Here is a 15,950-nt window from a genome sequence, read left to right as displayed (position 1 = left end):
GCAACAGAGCTCAAAAATCAATAAATAAAAATCAACTAAAGAGCTTCTGTACAGCAAAAGAAACTATCAATAGAGTAATAGGACAACCTACAAAATGGGAGAGAATATTTGCAAACAGTGTATCCAACAAAGGTCTAATCTCCAGAATCTACAAGAAACTAAATTAACAAGCAAAAAACAACCCCATTAAGAAGTGGGCAAAGGACATAAACAGACACTTTCAAAAGAAGACATAGACATGGCCAATAAGCATATGAAAAAATGCTCAACATTAGAGAAATGTAAATCAATCATTAGAGAAATGTAAATCAAAACCACAGTGAGATACCATCTCACATCAGTCAGAAAGGCTACTATCAAAAAGTTGAAAAATATCCGATGCTGGCGAGATTGCAGAGAAAAGTGAATGCATATACATTGCTGGTGGGAATGTATATTGGTTCAGCCACTGAACGCAGTTTGTAGATTTCTCAAATAACTTAAAGTAGAACTACCATTTGACCCAGCAGTCCCATTACTGGGTATATACCCAAGGGAATATAAAGACACTCACACACACACACACACACACACGCACACACACACACACACATATGTTCATCACAGAACTATTCACAATAGCAAAGACATGGAATCAACCTAGATGCCCATCAGCAGTGAACTGGATAAAGAAAATATGGTACATATGCACCATTCAATACTACACAGCCATAAGAAAGAATGAAATCATGTTCTTCGCAGCAACATGGATGGAGCTGAAGGCCATTATCCTAAGATAATTAATGCAGGAACAGAAAACCAAATACTGCGTGTTCTCTCTTATAAGTGGGAGTTATACATTAAGTATACATAGACATAAAAAGGGAACAATAGACAATGGGCCACTTTTGAGGGTGGAGGTTGCAAGGAGGGTGAGGATCGAAAAATTACCTGTTGGGTACTGTGCTCATTACCTGAGTGATGAAATAATCTGTATGCCAAACACCTGTGACATGCAATTTATCAATGTAACAAATCTGCATGTGTACCCCCTGAACCTAAAATAAAAGTTGGGGGAAAGAAAAACTGAGTCCAAGGGAAAATGAGAGGGTAAAAATATTTAATGATCATTTATGCCCAAGTATTAATATATTGTATCTACTCCAAATCCATGAAATTATTTTTAGATCTTCTTATCTGGGATAAAATGCTGTTTATTGAATTCTGCTACTTTCAGTGTGTTTTTTGAGGCCATCTGAAACAAGGGCTTTGCTTTTATAAGTTATCTTTTTAGCCAAGACAGATATTCTTGACAAACAGGTGTTCTGCAGCTTTATTTTGATTTTTAGTTTTCCCCGATCCTTTGAAATACTGAGCTGAGTTTTACATGGGTCAACCTGTCTGGAAGCATAATGCTTTTTTTTCTTAAACAAATTATAAATTTACATGAGATTTTAGTTGCCAGTTATTTTAGTACCGTCATTTTGTTAGATAGGCTCAAGCAGCTGTGGATGTTAGGCAAGGCTTTCAACACCTTATAAAAATCTGCCAGATCTGAAAGGAAACACTTAGCAGGCAAGTAAAATTTTTAATAGATTACTGTTATGAGTTGTATAAGTCTTTAGGTTAATGGTACAGGTTTAGTACCACTTAAATGAAATGCTTGGAACCAGAAGTGTTTCAGATTTTGGGTACTTTTGGATTTTAGAATATTTGCATATACATAATGAGATATCTTGGGGACAGAACCCAAGTCTAACATGAAATTCATTTATGTTTCATGTATATTTTATAGCTGAAAGGTAATTTTATATAATATTTTAAATAATTCTGTACATGAAACCAAGTTTGCATACAATGAACCATCAGAAAGCACAGTTGTCACTATCTCATGTGGACAATCTGTAGTTGTTTGGCACCACTGTCATTCCTGGCTCTGAATTCATATGCTACTGACAAGCAATCATTTTCTTACACTTACAGATTCACACCTAAGAACTTAACAAAAATTATGACATACCATTAATACAGTGAAAAAATAATGTGTGCAGAGTAACTAGGCAGGACAGTAGAATCACCAGAATACCAGTGTCAGCTACTACACAACAGCAACAACAAAAAATGGCAGCTTTCAGTGTCTGCCTTTGATGCTGTTTTCATTAAAAGCCTACTCTACCCTCTATTTTATGTCTTCAGGTGAGAAGAAACATCAGAAGCAGTTGAGGGACTGGAAGTGGGTCCTCTAGGGATGAGGAGGCATTCTGCTGGATGACTTCTAAAAATGTTTTCTATGGAGTCACCTGCCTCATTAACAAGTTTTTGTCTTAGAATTCTCTTTTTGATTTTATAAACTGACATAATTTCTTTTTCTGTTATGACTATATGCTGCTTTAGTTCTTCACTAGGCCCATCACACATTTTTACCATGTCATCTATAGGTACTTTTTCTGCAGCGTTAACAACATCATCTTCATTGTCATTATTACAGATTGAATATCCCGTATCCAAAATACTTAGGACCAGAAGTGTGCAGTTTTCCACTTGTGAAGTTGTGTCAGCACTCAAAAAGTTTTGGATTATGGAGCATTTTGGATTTTGGGTTTTTGGATTAAGGATGTTCAACTTCTACTAATTCTCCTCAGATTAGCATAAATTTAAAATAATGATACCTCTGAATACTCAGAAAAGAATTGAAGACCATTTTTGGGGGAAGAGGGAAAGGGCTGGTATCATGTACAGACTATTTTGAATCACAGATTTATGATGTTTACCGTGATTGTTAGCTAAGATTTAATCTCAAATGGTTTTAAGTTTTTTGGTATTTGTAGTCCTTTTTTTTTTTTTTTGTCCTTTTTAGGGATCTGCATGCCTCAGCCTCCTGAGTAGCTAAGACTCGAGGCACATACCACCATACCCAGCTAATTTTTTAATTTTTTTTTGTAGAGACAGGATATCACTATGTTGCCTTGGCTGGTCTCAAACTCCTGGCCTCCCAAAGCACTGGGATTACAGGTGTAAGCCACAGTGCATGGCCTGTAGCTCCTTCTTCTAATATTGAGTTACTAAGTTTATGTTCAGATATTTTTGGTATTGTATGCATTTGTAAATCCTATGAATTTAGAATACATGACTCTCCATGTTCAGTGTAAAAGATTTGTTATTTATAATAAGACAAATCCTTTTAGCACTAATAAATTTCAGAGGTTAATTCTTAGAAATCTAGGGATTACAGCAAATCTGATAGCTGTTTAGTTGAGTAAGATAAATAAGAAAGTATATGAAAGTATATTGTTAATGATAACTCAAAGAGATGAATTTAGTTGGTCCCATTAAAAACATAACAAAAAAAAGTCACCATAAGCGTGTGCTGCTATTGATCCAGTGTTTTAATTGGTGGTGTCCAATCCCTTGGTGTTGATCTCACGCATTACGTCTGCAGAAGAGACCTAATTATAAGCTGCTTCCCCTGCCACAATAGTTATGTACTGTTTGATTCCTTTTCTTTTTTCTAATGCAGGCCAGACGGTTTTGCTGTCTCAGCCTACTGTGGTACAACTTCAAGCACCTGGAGTTCTGCCCTCTGCTCAGCCAGTCCTTGCTGTTGCTGGGGGAGTCACACAGCTACCTAATCACGTGGTGAATGTGGTACCAGCCCCTTCGGCGAATAGCCCAGTGAATGGAAAACTTTCCGTGACTAAACCTGTCCTACAAAGTACCATGAGAAATGTCGGTTCAGATGTAAGTTTTGAAACCTAGTGCTTCTCTTAATGCCTGATTTAAAAACCAACTGAAAAACACCTTTTGCTTTTGTTGCCTTGTTTTTGTTTTTTTTTTAGAGTTTCTTATATTGCATCAAATAAAAGAGTGTGCTGAATTGCACATCTAGTCTTTGGAGGAAAATTAGGTTAAGGCTTACTACATTAGAATCTAAGTGAAAAGGTTTTTGAAAGTCTGAAGTGGTTTGATGAAAAGCAAAGTATGCATACCTCCCTCTTCTTTACTCCTTCTTTAGAACCAATCCTCTTATTATTCTCTTCAAGCCCTTACACCCTCAACCCAGTCATCCACTAATATTTTACAGATTCAAAGCTTCCTGAATGAAATGTTTTAGCAATCTTCAGATAAGAGTCTATAGACTGCTTTTTAGGCAGGTTTTATATTTAGCTTTCTTCCTTGCCGTTTTGAAGGGTTTTCACCACTTCATAATGATGACTTGCTACTCTTAGGAATTCTGTCTCTTAGTGATTATTTAGTGCTTTCCCATTTTTGCAAACCTTTAAATTTTCTACCATGTTGTAGGGATTTCTTATAATTTATAAATCACATAGTTTCCTAAGACCTGTCACTCTCTGAAGCCAGTTACTGCACTTGCCAACTAACTCTTGCTTTCTTTCAAAATGATTGGAAATAACTTATGTATTAAACAGTAATTGAACATCTTGGTCCTAAAATTTAGTGAATGTTAAAGTTATATAGTCAAACAGTGGATTCTCTAAAGTTATGATTGGGAAAGCAAAGTGTGTATGTTTTCTTTAAAATAAAAATGGATACTACTAGTTGTTAATATTACTACTTCATCCTTTCTTTAGGTAGAATGCATTTGAAAAGTAATTTTAAAATCTTGTGGGTTATAAAAGGTTGTTTATCAGACTACTGTCTGATCTGTCTACCAGAATTTATTAACCAGCATGTCAGTGACCCATTTAATTATAAAATTGCTCCACAGTTGCATAAACAGTAATCTTGGCCAGCAATATTGTAAAACTTTGTAACAAAGGAATATTGTCTAGTGAAAGTAGAACATCCAATTTCTAGAATAAGACTCCTATCATTTGTATAGGTATTGAAAACAATGCATGTCAAGACATGGAATAGGAAAATTAGTGTTGCTATGAGACTAGAGACCATGGACAGTACAGGATTAGGCTTGACTGTTATGTTGGTTTGTTTTGAGGACTAGAAAAGGTAAGCACAATGCTTATGGCATAACAGGCTCTAATACATAGCGTGTGTTTCAGTTGAAGATGAAACAATGTGTTGCTGGCATGGGAAGGTGGTGAGCACAGGATAGAGGCAACTGGATTGGCAAAATGTTGATAATGATGGAAGCTGGGTGTTTTCTATCCTTTTGGTTTTTCTATCCTTTTGGTGCATGGAAAAATTTCTACAATATGTAGAAAAAAATGACAATAACAAAAATCCAAAAGCTTTCTGTGATATTTTCGATTAAAAAGTTGTGTGACCAATAAGAAAAGAGTATGGTTTTCATGGGAGACCAACCAGGTTAAGAATGATGAAAAAGGATTTTTAAAAATAATGCTTTGAAATTTCTTTTTAATACTCTTTTAAATTATGAACTTGACTGTTTCTTATATAATACCCCCAAATGAAACTTATAATAGAAAATATCCAAAGTTGCCTTTATGTAATATGTTAGGACATTTAAAATATTTTTATGAAATATTTTAGACATGAAATAAGATAAAGACTAATTAGAACTTTAAAAATACATAGGTCAACAGTATATCACTGTTATTAAAAAATATTAACAATATTAATCTAAGTCATCCCAAACGTGGAAAAGTACAGAAAAGCATAGCTAGGATGGGGAGAGTATCTAGAAACCATGTCACAGATAGAGGAGTGGGTTAAGGGTTGGAATGATTCAGTAAACTGAAGAAGAGAGGATGGAAAGTAGACCTGGGAACCATCTTCCAGGAAAGGAAGATTGTTATGTGGAAAATAGAATTGTTCTGCTTGTTCCAGAAGAGTTATCTGGAGCAGGTGCAGGAACAATATAGAAAGGTTTCTTCTAAACATAAGGTTTTTTGATACAGTCATTGTATTTTAAAACCAGAAGAGCACCCCCCGCCGCCGCCTTTTTTTTTTTCTACTTTTAGGCTTACTATCTGAATAATGAGCATCTTAATGTTGGCAGTCATCATTGTATGCCATTGACCCATTTTATAATCTCTAAACATATTCCAATTAATTATATGTTGGTCTATTAGCCAGACATCCTTTATTAGTTCTCTGGTGTGAAAGACCGTGTGTCTGTTCAGCTTTTGTACTCCTAAGGGGGCTCTGTAAATTTAAAGTATTTTTAATGAAATATTTTGGACATGAATAAAGATAAAGACTAATTAGAACTTAAAAAATATATAGGTCAACAGTATATCACTATTAAAAATATGAGAAAATATAGAACCAATAAATACTGCTAGAAACAAAAGCTAATACTTAATGGTTCTATGTTTTCTCATCTCACACATCCCCTAGTTCTTCAATGTTAATTGAGACTTTGTCAGCAAAGTCTCAATGTATGAATGTCTACATTTATTGTATGAATGTATATTTAGATTATGTTAATTTTTTTAACAGTGATATACCGTTGACCTACATATTTTTAAAGTTCTAATTAGTCTTTATCTTTTTTCATGTCTAAAATAGTTCATTAAAAATACTTTAAATTTACAGAGCCCTCTTAAGAGTACAAAAGCCAAACAGACACAGTCTTTTTGAAGTTTAGAATTGACAGGATTATAAAGAAAGATTCAAACACTTTATGTTTAATGCAAAGAGACCTAAGGACAATTAGAATAATTTTCTAGTCAACCTGCATTGAGGTTTTTGTGCTTATTTTTACTTGGCCAGTACATCGAGATGTGAGCCAAGCCTTTCAATATGAGTTTTTTTTGGTAGAAATTTTGACTGAATGTTTATTTCAAGTAAAGAAGCATTAGTCTGCCCTAGCAGCAGGCCAACCCACTCAGGAACCCAAAGTAAATCTGTTCCAGAAGGAGTCGCAGAGAAGAACTTTGATCAGCTTGTATAGCCTTCTGCGTTAGTAACTTGTTTGACCTCAGTATTACATGTGTCTGTTAAAACACAAGTCCTGTTAAATTAGGATAAATTTGAATTAATATAAATTCCTAATTTAAAATGGTCAAAAAGAAAATATTTTTATCATATACCTTTTGTGCCTTTAAACCAAAAGTATGGTGAAAGAATTGTAATTCACCAAAAAAAAGTCATATCAGTTTTTTGTGGCTTTGTAATGCTGACATGGCTTCTTTTTCTACCTGTTTTAGTTCTTTTGTTTGGCTGGTTTCACTCTCCAGAGGCCTGCTACTGCCCTAAGTAGCGTTTTTAGCATACCATATTCTGCAAACTGCATTAAATGCCACATTTTCTGTTATGAAACAGTTTGCCTGGTTCAAATTATATCTTACTCTTCCTGTCTTTTGCTGGTAAATCTGTTTTGTTTAACTCTTGGAGACCTCACCTAAGTTTTCAAGAAATATGGTTTGTTTTTGGCTGTGATCCTGATGGAAAAAATGAACATGATCTCTCATTTCAGAGTAGAAGTTCTCTGTGCAGTTTCTTAATAAATGGCAATCTTGGAACTACAAAGTTGACTTTATGGGAGAGCATGCTTATCTTTCTTTAAAGGGCTATTTAATGTTGCCACACATCAAACCAAGGGCTTAAAAACAAGCAGTCTGTTTAAATCTGCATTGCACTCACTACTTTCACCTACCCATCATAATCCCATAAAGTTTATGAAACATTACTGCCCTGGTTTTAAGGTTATAGGAATTACATTGTTTCAGTTATTGGGACAAAAGACCAGAAAAAAAAGTGGTAAAATTCTACATCTTCCACGGTGGGCCACATTGGAGCAAATACTCTTAGTGGAAATCAGTAGGTGGGAATAATGGAAGGAAAAGTATCCAGAACTGGTATAGAACTATAAATAACCTCAGATGTGAGGTTGATGAAGGGATGCAAAATACTGTTAGGAGCCTCCTTCCTTCCGGCTCAGTCACCCCACTGAATATCTTCCAAACTCCGTATCACCTTTTACCCTGTTTCTAAATCCTATAGTTAGGAAACTTGATCCCTTCAATCCCAAAATGACGACCGTTTGGGAGTCCCTGTCTTGGGTTCCTAGAGCCATCATGAGAAGGTAGGTGCTGGGGGGAATCCTTTCCTACTGGTTTGCAGGTATTAGAAATGATGTGAAGGGGATTCTCCTGTCATACCAAATTAGAACTTTGTATTTCCTTTCTCTAGAATTGGTGTACAGTTAATTTAGGGATTTCAGGTATCTTTAGTATTGTTCTATGGGAGTGATGTGGTATGGGCCTAGATGGACGCCCTGCACACAGCGTTCCTCTCTTGCAGTGGGGGAACGTGAGCTTGGAGAATCTACCATGTTTATAGCAAGCAGAAAGCAAGCCTCCTCATTGTCCAGAGGGAGATTTTATCTCATCCTTCAAGGTTGCTTGTTGGAAACTGAACCTTGAAAATGGCCTGGGAAAAGAGTGGTCCGGGCCTTACATTCTTTGCATACCCAATAAGACGTGTAGGAGCAAAACTCATAAGAGACTCCCTGGAGGTGTGTTTCTCAAGAAAAATATGTCTATAATAATCTATTTGCAATGCATAGCAACTCAGAAAAACAGAGAGTGCCTATGTTCTATTTCAGAAAAAAAGCAAAACTTCAATAGACGTTTAAGTTGCTTGTTTATCTGTAACACCCAAGAATAGGACTCTGGTTAGGTCAAAATGTGAGCTGAATCTCCTTAAATTATATGGCTAGCTTAGATCTCAGAAGATAAATAATGAATAGGCACTTTTTAATAACTTCTAACAACAAACAAGTTGAGATCACGATATTTCTTTAGGCTGCAAAGTAGAGGAATCCATCAGAACAAATCCAATAGGAAGGATTTGGAGAGCTGGAGTTATCCAGAGTTTAGTAAAAAAATTACTTCTATGCTGACTGCATTATGGTTTTGCTGCTACCAGGGACTCTGCAAATAAAAGAAAATACGCTTTGTTAAAATATTTGCAGTACCTCTTAAATGTAGGTTTGGAGCTTCTAAAAATTTATCTTGAATAGCAGTTCCGTTTCATTTGAGGTTACAGTAGCTTTGGAAGGGGAAGTGAACAGGTTTTTTTGTTGTTGTTTATTTTTCCTTCCTGATGCATTGCATTAGGATAAATTTATGTTGTGGCAACCTTAGCATTCTTTGCATTCTTTATTCTGTACTTTTTGTACTTTTTAGTTTGGCATCTTTTTTTTTTTTTTTTTTTTTTTGAGAAAAAGTCTTGCTCTGTTGCCTGGGCTGGAGTACAATGGCATGCTCTTGGCTCACTGCAACCTCCACCTTCCAGGTTCAAGCGATTCTCCTGCCTCAGCCTCCCGAGTAGCTGGGACTACAGCTATGCGCCACCACGCCCAGCTAATTTTTGTATTTTTAGTAGAGACGGGGTTTCACCAGGTTGGCCAGGCTGTTCTCAAACTCCTGGCCTCAAGTGATCCACTTGCCTCAGCCTCCCAAAGTGCTGGGATTATAGGCATGAGCCACTGCGCCCAGCAGTTTGGCATCTTTATAAGAATAATAAATAATTATTTTTAAGGATTCTGATTTTTATCTTAAATAATGAAATACTTCTCTCTCCTTTCTCTAATTTCCCTTCTCAAAACCTTGTGGGGACTCATTCTAGGGAGACAGTCCTTTTATACCCCGGAGGCTTTCTTGCAAATCAGTTTCCCTGTCTGGTAGTCATTCTTACTAGTTTTGTGTGCATTCTTCTGGAGACAGTTCTTTAATATATAAGTACTTATAGTTTTATTTATTGACCTATTTCATAGAAAAGGTAGCATACTGTACATGTCATCCTGCAGCTTGCTTTTCTCACGTATACCTTAGAGATCTTTTCACATCAGTACATTAAAAGTTTTCTTATTCTTTTTTTTTTTTTTTTTTTTTTTAAAGACAGTCTGTTGCTCTGTTGCTCTGTTGCCTAGGCTGGTGTGCAGTGACACGATCATAGCTCACTATTGCCTTGAATATCTGGGCTTAAGCAATCCTCCTGCCTCAGGCTCCTGAGTAGCTAGATGTGTGCCACCTGGCTAAATTTTGATTTTTTTTTTTTTGGTAGAGATAGGGTCTTGTATTGCACAGGGTGGTCTTGAACTCCTGGCCTCAAATGATCCTCCTGCAGTGGCCTCCCAAAGCGCTGAGTTTACAGGCATAAGCCACCGTGCCTGGTCTTTTTCTTATTCTTTTAATAGCTGCATTTTAATAGCTACATAGTAACCTACTTCATAGGGGTGCCATAATTATTGTAAAATTTTGCAGTCCTTTTCTTTATAAACATTTCTTCATTGAATAACTTGGTACATATATCATTTTGTTCATATACAAATATATCTATGGGAGAAATTTTATTTTATTGTATTTTTATTATACTTTAAGTTCTAGGGTACATGTGCACAACGTGCAGGTTTGTTACATATGTGTACATGTGCCATGTTAGTGGGCTGCACCCATTAACTCGTGATTTACATTAGGTATATCTCCTAATGCTATCCCTTGCACCTCCCCCAACCCCACGACAGGCCCTGGTGTGTGCTGTTCCCTTTCCTATGTCCAAGTGTTCTCATTGTTCAATTCCCACCTATGAGTGAGAACATGTGTGTTTGGTTTTTTGCCCTTGTGATAGTTTGTTGAGAATGATGGTTTCCAGATTCATCCATGTCCCTACAAAGGACATGAACTCATCCTTTTTTATGGCTGCATAGTATTCCATGGTGTATATGTGCCACATTTTCTTAATCCAGTCTGTCATTGATGGACATTTGGGTTGGTTCCAAGTCTTTGCTATTGTGAATAGTGCTGCAATAAACATAAGTGTGCATGTGTCTTTATAGCAGCATGATTTATAATCCTTTGGGTATATACCCAGTAATGGGATGGTTGGGTCAAATGGTATTTCTAGTTCTAGATCCTTGAGGAATTGCTACACTGTCTTCCCCAATGGTTGAACTAGTTTACAGTCCTACAAACAGTGTAAAAGTGTTCCTGTTTCTCTACGTCTTCTCCAGCACCTGTTTCCTGACTTTTTAATGATGGCCATTCTAACTGGTGTGAGATGGTATCTCATTGTGGTTTTGGTTTGCATTTCTCTGATGGCCAGTGATGATGAGCATTTTTTCATGTGTCTGTTGGCTGCATAAATGTCTTCTTTTGAGAAGTGTCTGTTCATATCCTTCACCCACTTTTTGATGGGGTTGTTTTTTTCTTGTAAATTTGTTTGAGTTCTTTGTAGATTCTGGATATTAGCCCTTTGTCAGATGAGTAGATTGCGAAAATTTTGTGGGATAAATTTTTAGAATTGGATTTGCTGGGCCAGAAGGTAGGTACTTGTTCAGTTTTGATAGGTTTTACCAAATGGTCCTCCATTGAGGTAGTTCTAATTGAGAAGTCACAGGGCTTAATGGAGTCCTTGGATGGGTTTCAGTGTTTCCGTAATCAGCATCCTGTATTAGTCAGTTCTCACACTTCTATAAAGAAATACCTGAAACCGAGTGATTTATAAAGAAAAGAGGTTTAATTGTCTCATGGTTCTGCAGGCTGTACAGGAAGCATGGCTGGGGAAGCCTCAGGAAACTTACAATCATGGCTGTGGGTGAGAGGGAAGCTGGCACATCTTACATGGCTAGAGCAGGAGAAAGAGAGAGAAGAGGGAAGTGCTACACACTTTTAAACAACCAGATCTTATGAGAACTTACTATCATGAGAACAGCAAGGTGGAAATCTGCCTCCATGATCTAATCACCTTTCACCAGGCCCCTCCCCCAACATTGGGGATTACAATTTGACATGAGATTTGGGTAGAGACACAAATCCAGATCATATCACACGCCTTTACCCCACCTCACCTCATCCCTCATATAGTTGTTAGCAATGTGCAAATGCATTTGTCTGGGGAGTCCATAAGCTCTTTTGTTGTCTTTTTTTTTTTAACAGCTTCATTGAGATAAAATGCACATTACATAAGGATCACCCTTTTGAACTGTACAATTTAGTGGTACCGTCACTGCTGTCTAATTCCAGAATATTTTTGTCACCCTAAAAAGAAAACCCCATAGTCATTAGCCATAGTCTTTCCTCATTCCTTCCTCCCTGTAGCCCCTGGTAGCCATTTAATCTGTTTTCTGTGTGGAGTTGTCATCCCAGACATTTCATATGAGTGGAATCATACACTGCGTGCCCTTTTATGTATGGCTTCTTTCACTTACCATATGTTTTTCAAGCTTCAGCCATGTTGAAGCATGTATCAGTGTTTATTCTTTTTTATGACTGAATAATATTCTGTTATATGGATATACCACATTTTTGATAATCCATTCATTAGTTGGTAGACATTTGAGTTGTCTCCACTTTTTGTCTGTTATGAATAATGCCACTTTGAACACTCATGTACATTTTCACAGTCTTTTAAGAACCATTTTTAATATATAAAGAGTATAAATCAGTGAGAAAAATGCAAATTAATTCAGCCATCAATGGACAATATATACGAATAGATAATTCACAAAGAAGAGTGGTAAATTTTAAAAATGAAAGTATCAATGGCTGTGTATTCTTGAAGGGGTATTCCCTCTGAAAGATTACTGTTTTATAACTATGTGAAAGAATATTAATTGTTAGCAGGAGGGATCTTGTGGCTGGTTACAGGTAGTTCGAGAATGATATTCAAGAATTTAAAGTGTTATGGTTAGACTTTTCTGTGGCTCTTACCTCCCTTGAGTATGAGTTCTAAAGGAAAGTGTCTTATGGCTTCTTATAACTTCCCAGTGTGTATACACTGCAGCTGTGTGTGTGTGCTCACACATGTTAAACTTTGGTTATTATATGGATGCACATGTTAAACTTTGTATTTGGTTATAATTTTAAATTTCAAAAAGTACAAAAACAAAAAGTAGTGCAGAGAACACCCAGGTATTCTTCAGCCACATTCACCTGTTGTTAACATTTTGCCCAATTTGCTTGCTTATTCTTTATCTACCTCTACCCATCCATCCATCCATCCACTATCCATCCATCCATCCACCCACCCATCCACCCACCATCCAACCATCCATCCATCCGTCCGTCCGTCCATCCATCCATCCGTCCATCTCCATATACACACACAATTTTTTTCCTGAACTATTTTAGGGTAAGTTACATACCTCACAGTATTTTACCCTTAATTTTTTCAGTGTGCATTTTCTAAGAATAGGTACATTCTTTTATCAACTTCAATAATTTACATTAGTAAAATAGTTCAATCACCTGTCAATATTACAACTCTGTCAGTCGACCAAATATTGATTGGATTTTCACAAAATCTTTGTGAAGGGAGCATTATTTATTCCCATTTTACTACTGAAGGAATCAACTAGCTAAGTGATTCAGCAAATGTCATATTGCTAAGATGGCTAATATTAATAAAGTACTATGTGCCAGGCACTTTTCTACGTGCATAACTTGTAAATACTCTCTTTAAATCTTATAACAGCTCTTTGAAATGAATCAGGGCCCTGAGGAATACAGAGTAAGGAACAGACAGAGTGCTCAGAGGAATGTTAAGTTTTAGGCTCTTTTTCTGCTTCTGTAGTGACTAAAATAACATATCATGCTTTGTGTGTGTGTGTGTGTGTGTGTGTGTGTGTTTTAATTTTAAAACTTAAAATCTGAAAATGGGAGCTGGAATGGAGCAGGTATTTTCAATATTGCTTTAGTTGCATGGTATATCAGAGCAGCTGTGAGGTACATTCTTGATGGAAATAATAATTTTGCCTCCTGTGTGTGTGTGTGTGTGTGTGTGTGTGTGTGTGTTACATAATTTTCCTGAAAGCCATATTTGTATGGTACATTATAGCTTACAGAGAACCTTCATGTCTGTTACCCAGTTGATTCTCACCCCAATCATTTGACCACTTATAATTGAGTTAGCATTCAAGCCTAGCTCAATTATAACTGGTCTTCTCCTAATCCAGTGGTGTCATCATTACTCCGTGCTCCATTAATAGAACCTTTACTTTCAAGGTAGTCCTGATGCAGCTCAGACTTTAAATTACCCAAGTCCTTTGCTTACAACTTTATGGGAAAAGAAAAAAGAAAAAAAAGAACAGATTACCCAAGTCTTGAAACTTGCTGCTACCTTTTTTCTCCCTTTACAAATGTTTTTTCTTAATTTATAAAAATTAAGATAATTTTAAGATTTAATTTTTTAAAATTAAGGTAGCAGATAGTTTTAAGTCATGAGGGACAAAGTTTTAGAAAGATTGACCTTGCTGGGTGCGGTGGCTCATGCTTGTAATCCCAGCACTTTGGGAGGCCGAGGCAGGTGGATCACGAGGTCAGGAGATCGAGACCACGGTGAAACCCCGTCTCTACTGAAAATACAAAAAAATTAGCCGGGCGTGGTGGCGGGCGCCTGTAGTCCCAGCTACTTGGAGAGGCTGAGGCAGGAGAATGGCGTGAACCCGGGAGGTGGAGCTTGCAGTGAGCCGAGATTGCGCCACTGCACTCCAGCCCGGGGGACAGAGCGAGACTCCGTCTCAAAAAAAAAAGAAAGATTGACCTTATTTGAATAATTTGGTGGTATCAAATGAAACCTTTAGCAAAACTAATCAGATCCATATTTTATTATATAGTAGTCATTATTGTGCTATGTTGTTGTGCCAATTAAATTAAGTGTATCTATTTAGCATCAGCCCTAGAATTATTTTGTTTTTGGATTGGATGAGACCTTTAGAGGACTAATGAAGTGCCTTTAAACTTTTTTGTCCACAATCTACAGTAAGAAATGTATTCAACCTCTCTTTCTCTCTTATACACAATCTCATGAAACAACTCTTACTAAATATAATGCACCCTTTTTCTTTCATTCTGTCCTGTGCATTTCTGTTAAATTGTTTTTAAAGGCTGTGGTGATTTACTAAATTGATAAACCTGATATTGGGTTATAAATAATTTCAAAAGCACTATTCTGGTCTAACTCTCTCTTTTTACTAATATGTAAATAGACCCTACAAGGTGACGTGATTTATTTTTAAATTTAGATCTTCCAATTAATTCATTGCAATGCTGGGCCAAGAATTAAGGACACCTAACTTCCAATTTTGTATTTGCATTTAATGACTTAAATTACTATTACTTTTATTTAGTTACATCAAGTATTTCTTTTCTTTGTTTTTTTTTTTTTTGAGACGGTGTTTTGCTTTTGTTGCGCAGGCTGGAGAGCAATGGCGGGATCTCGGCTCACCGCAACCTCCGCCTCCCAGCTTCAAGCAATTCTCCTGCCTCAGCCTCCCGAGTAGCTGGGATTACAGGCATGCACCACCACTCCCGGCTAATTTTTTTGTATTTTTAGTAGAGACAGGGTTTTTCCATGTTGAGGCTGGTGTCAAACTCCTGACCTCACATGATCTGCCCGCCTCGGCCTCCCAAAGTGCTGGGATTACAGGTGTGAGCCACCGTGCCCGGCCTCCATCAAGTATTTCTAAAGACACTTGAAGCAGTGGAGTCATTAACTGAAATAACGAAACCATTTTGAGGCTCCTTTGAAGATCCCTGTGTACAGGACTTGGGTCCCTCCATTCTTCAAGAGGCTGTGCCCATGTGTGGCTTTCCTAAGAGCATCTGATGCATACTTCTGCTCTTACCTCTCTTTTGGTTGTTCTTTATCTTCATTCAGAAGATGAGATTGGTAGGGTATCCCCATCCTATAATCTAGCAGGTACTTTGTCTATTATCTGTTCTTATTCTGGAAATTATACTACATATCAGAAGGCATTCTTCATTTTAAAAAATAGAAGGAAATAGTTTGCAGGATGAAGATTATCTCCTTGATAATCTGCCACATAAATGGTTCAGGTTGCCAGTATGAAGCTTCTTTAATTTTTGGCAAATGGGAACTGGTTATATGCATACATACACACAGAACTTAATAGAAAGAGTAAAATAAAATTTTGACTGTCATGAGATTGAGAAGAGTAGAGATAGTGAAAGTCTAAATTTTCTCTTTTTTTCTGCTTTAAACAATTTAATGAGAAAAAAGAAGTGTACGTAAAATTCTTAACAAAAATCAAATTAAGTTTTTTAATGTATTTGAATATTTAA

General features: G+C 36.6%; 1 protein-coding gene across 2 annotated transcripts in view; it reads left to right on the top strand.

The window, feature by feature from the left end:
* Window positions 1–15,950, top strand: part of ATF6 (activating transcription factor 6) — a 214,357-nt gene that overhangs the window by 42,462 nt on the left and 155,945 nt on the right. For both annotated transcript variants that reach the window (XM_030824056.1, XM_030824055.1), the window contains exon 7: window positions 3,497–3,717. In XM_030824056.1, the coding sequence (XP_030679916.1) occupies window positions 3,497–3,717 (221 nt within the window). The remainder of the gene's footprint in view (window positions 1–3,496; window positions 3,718–15,950) is intronic.

This window comes from Nomascus leucogenys, chromosome 12 (genome assembly GCF_006542625.1).
Source record: "Nomascus leucogenys isolate Asia chromosome 12, Asia_NLE_v1, whole genome shotgun sequence".
In the NCBI taxonomy this organism is placed as follows: Eukaryota; Metazoa; Chordata; class Mammalia; order Primates; family Hylobatidae; genus Nomascus; species Nomascus leucogenys.
This window is presented reverse-complemented; position numbering and strand designations above follow the sequence as displayed.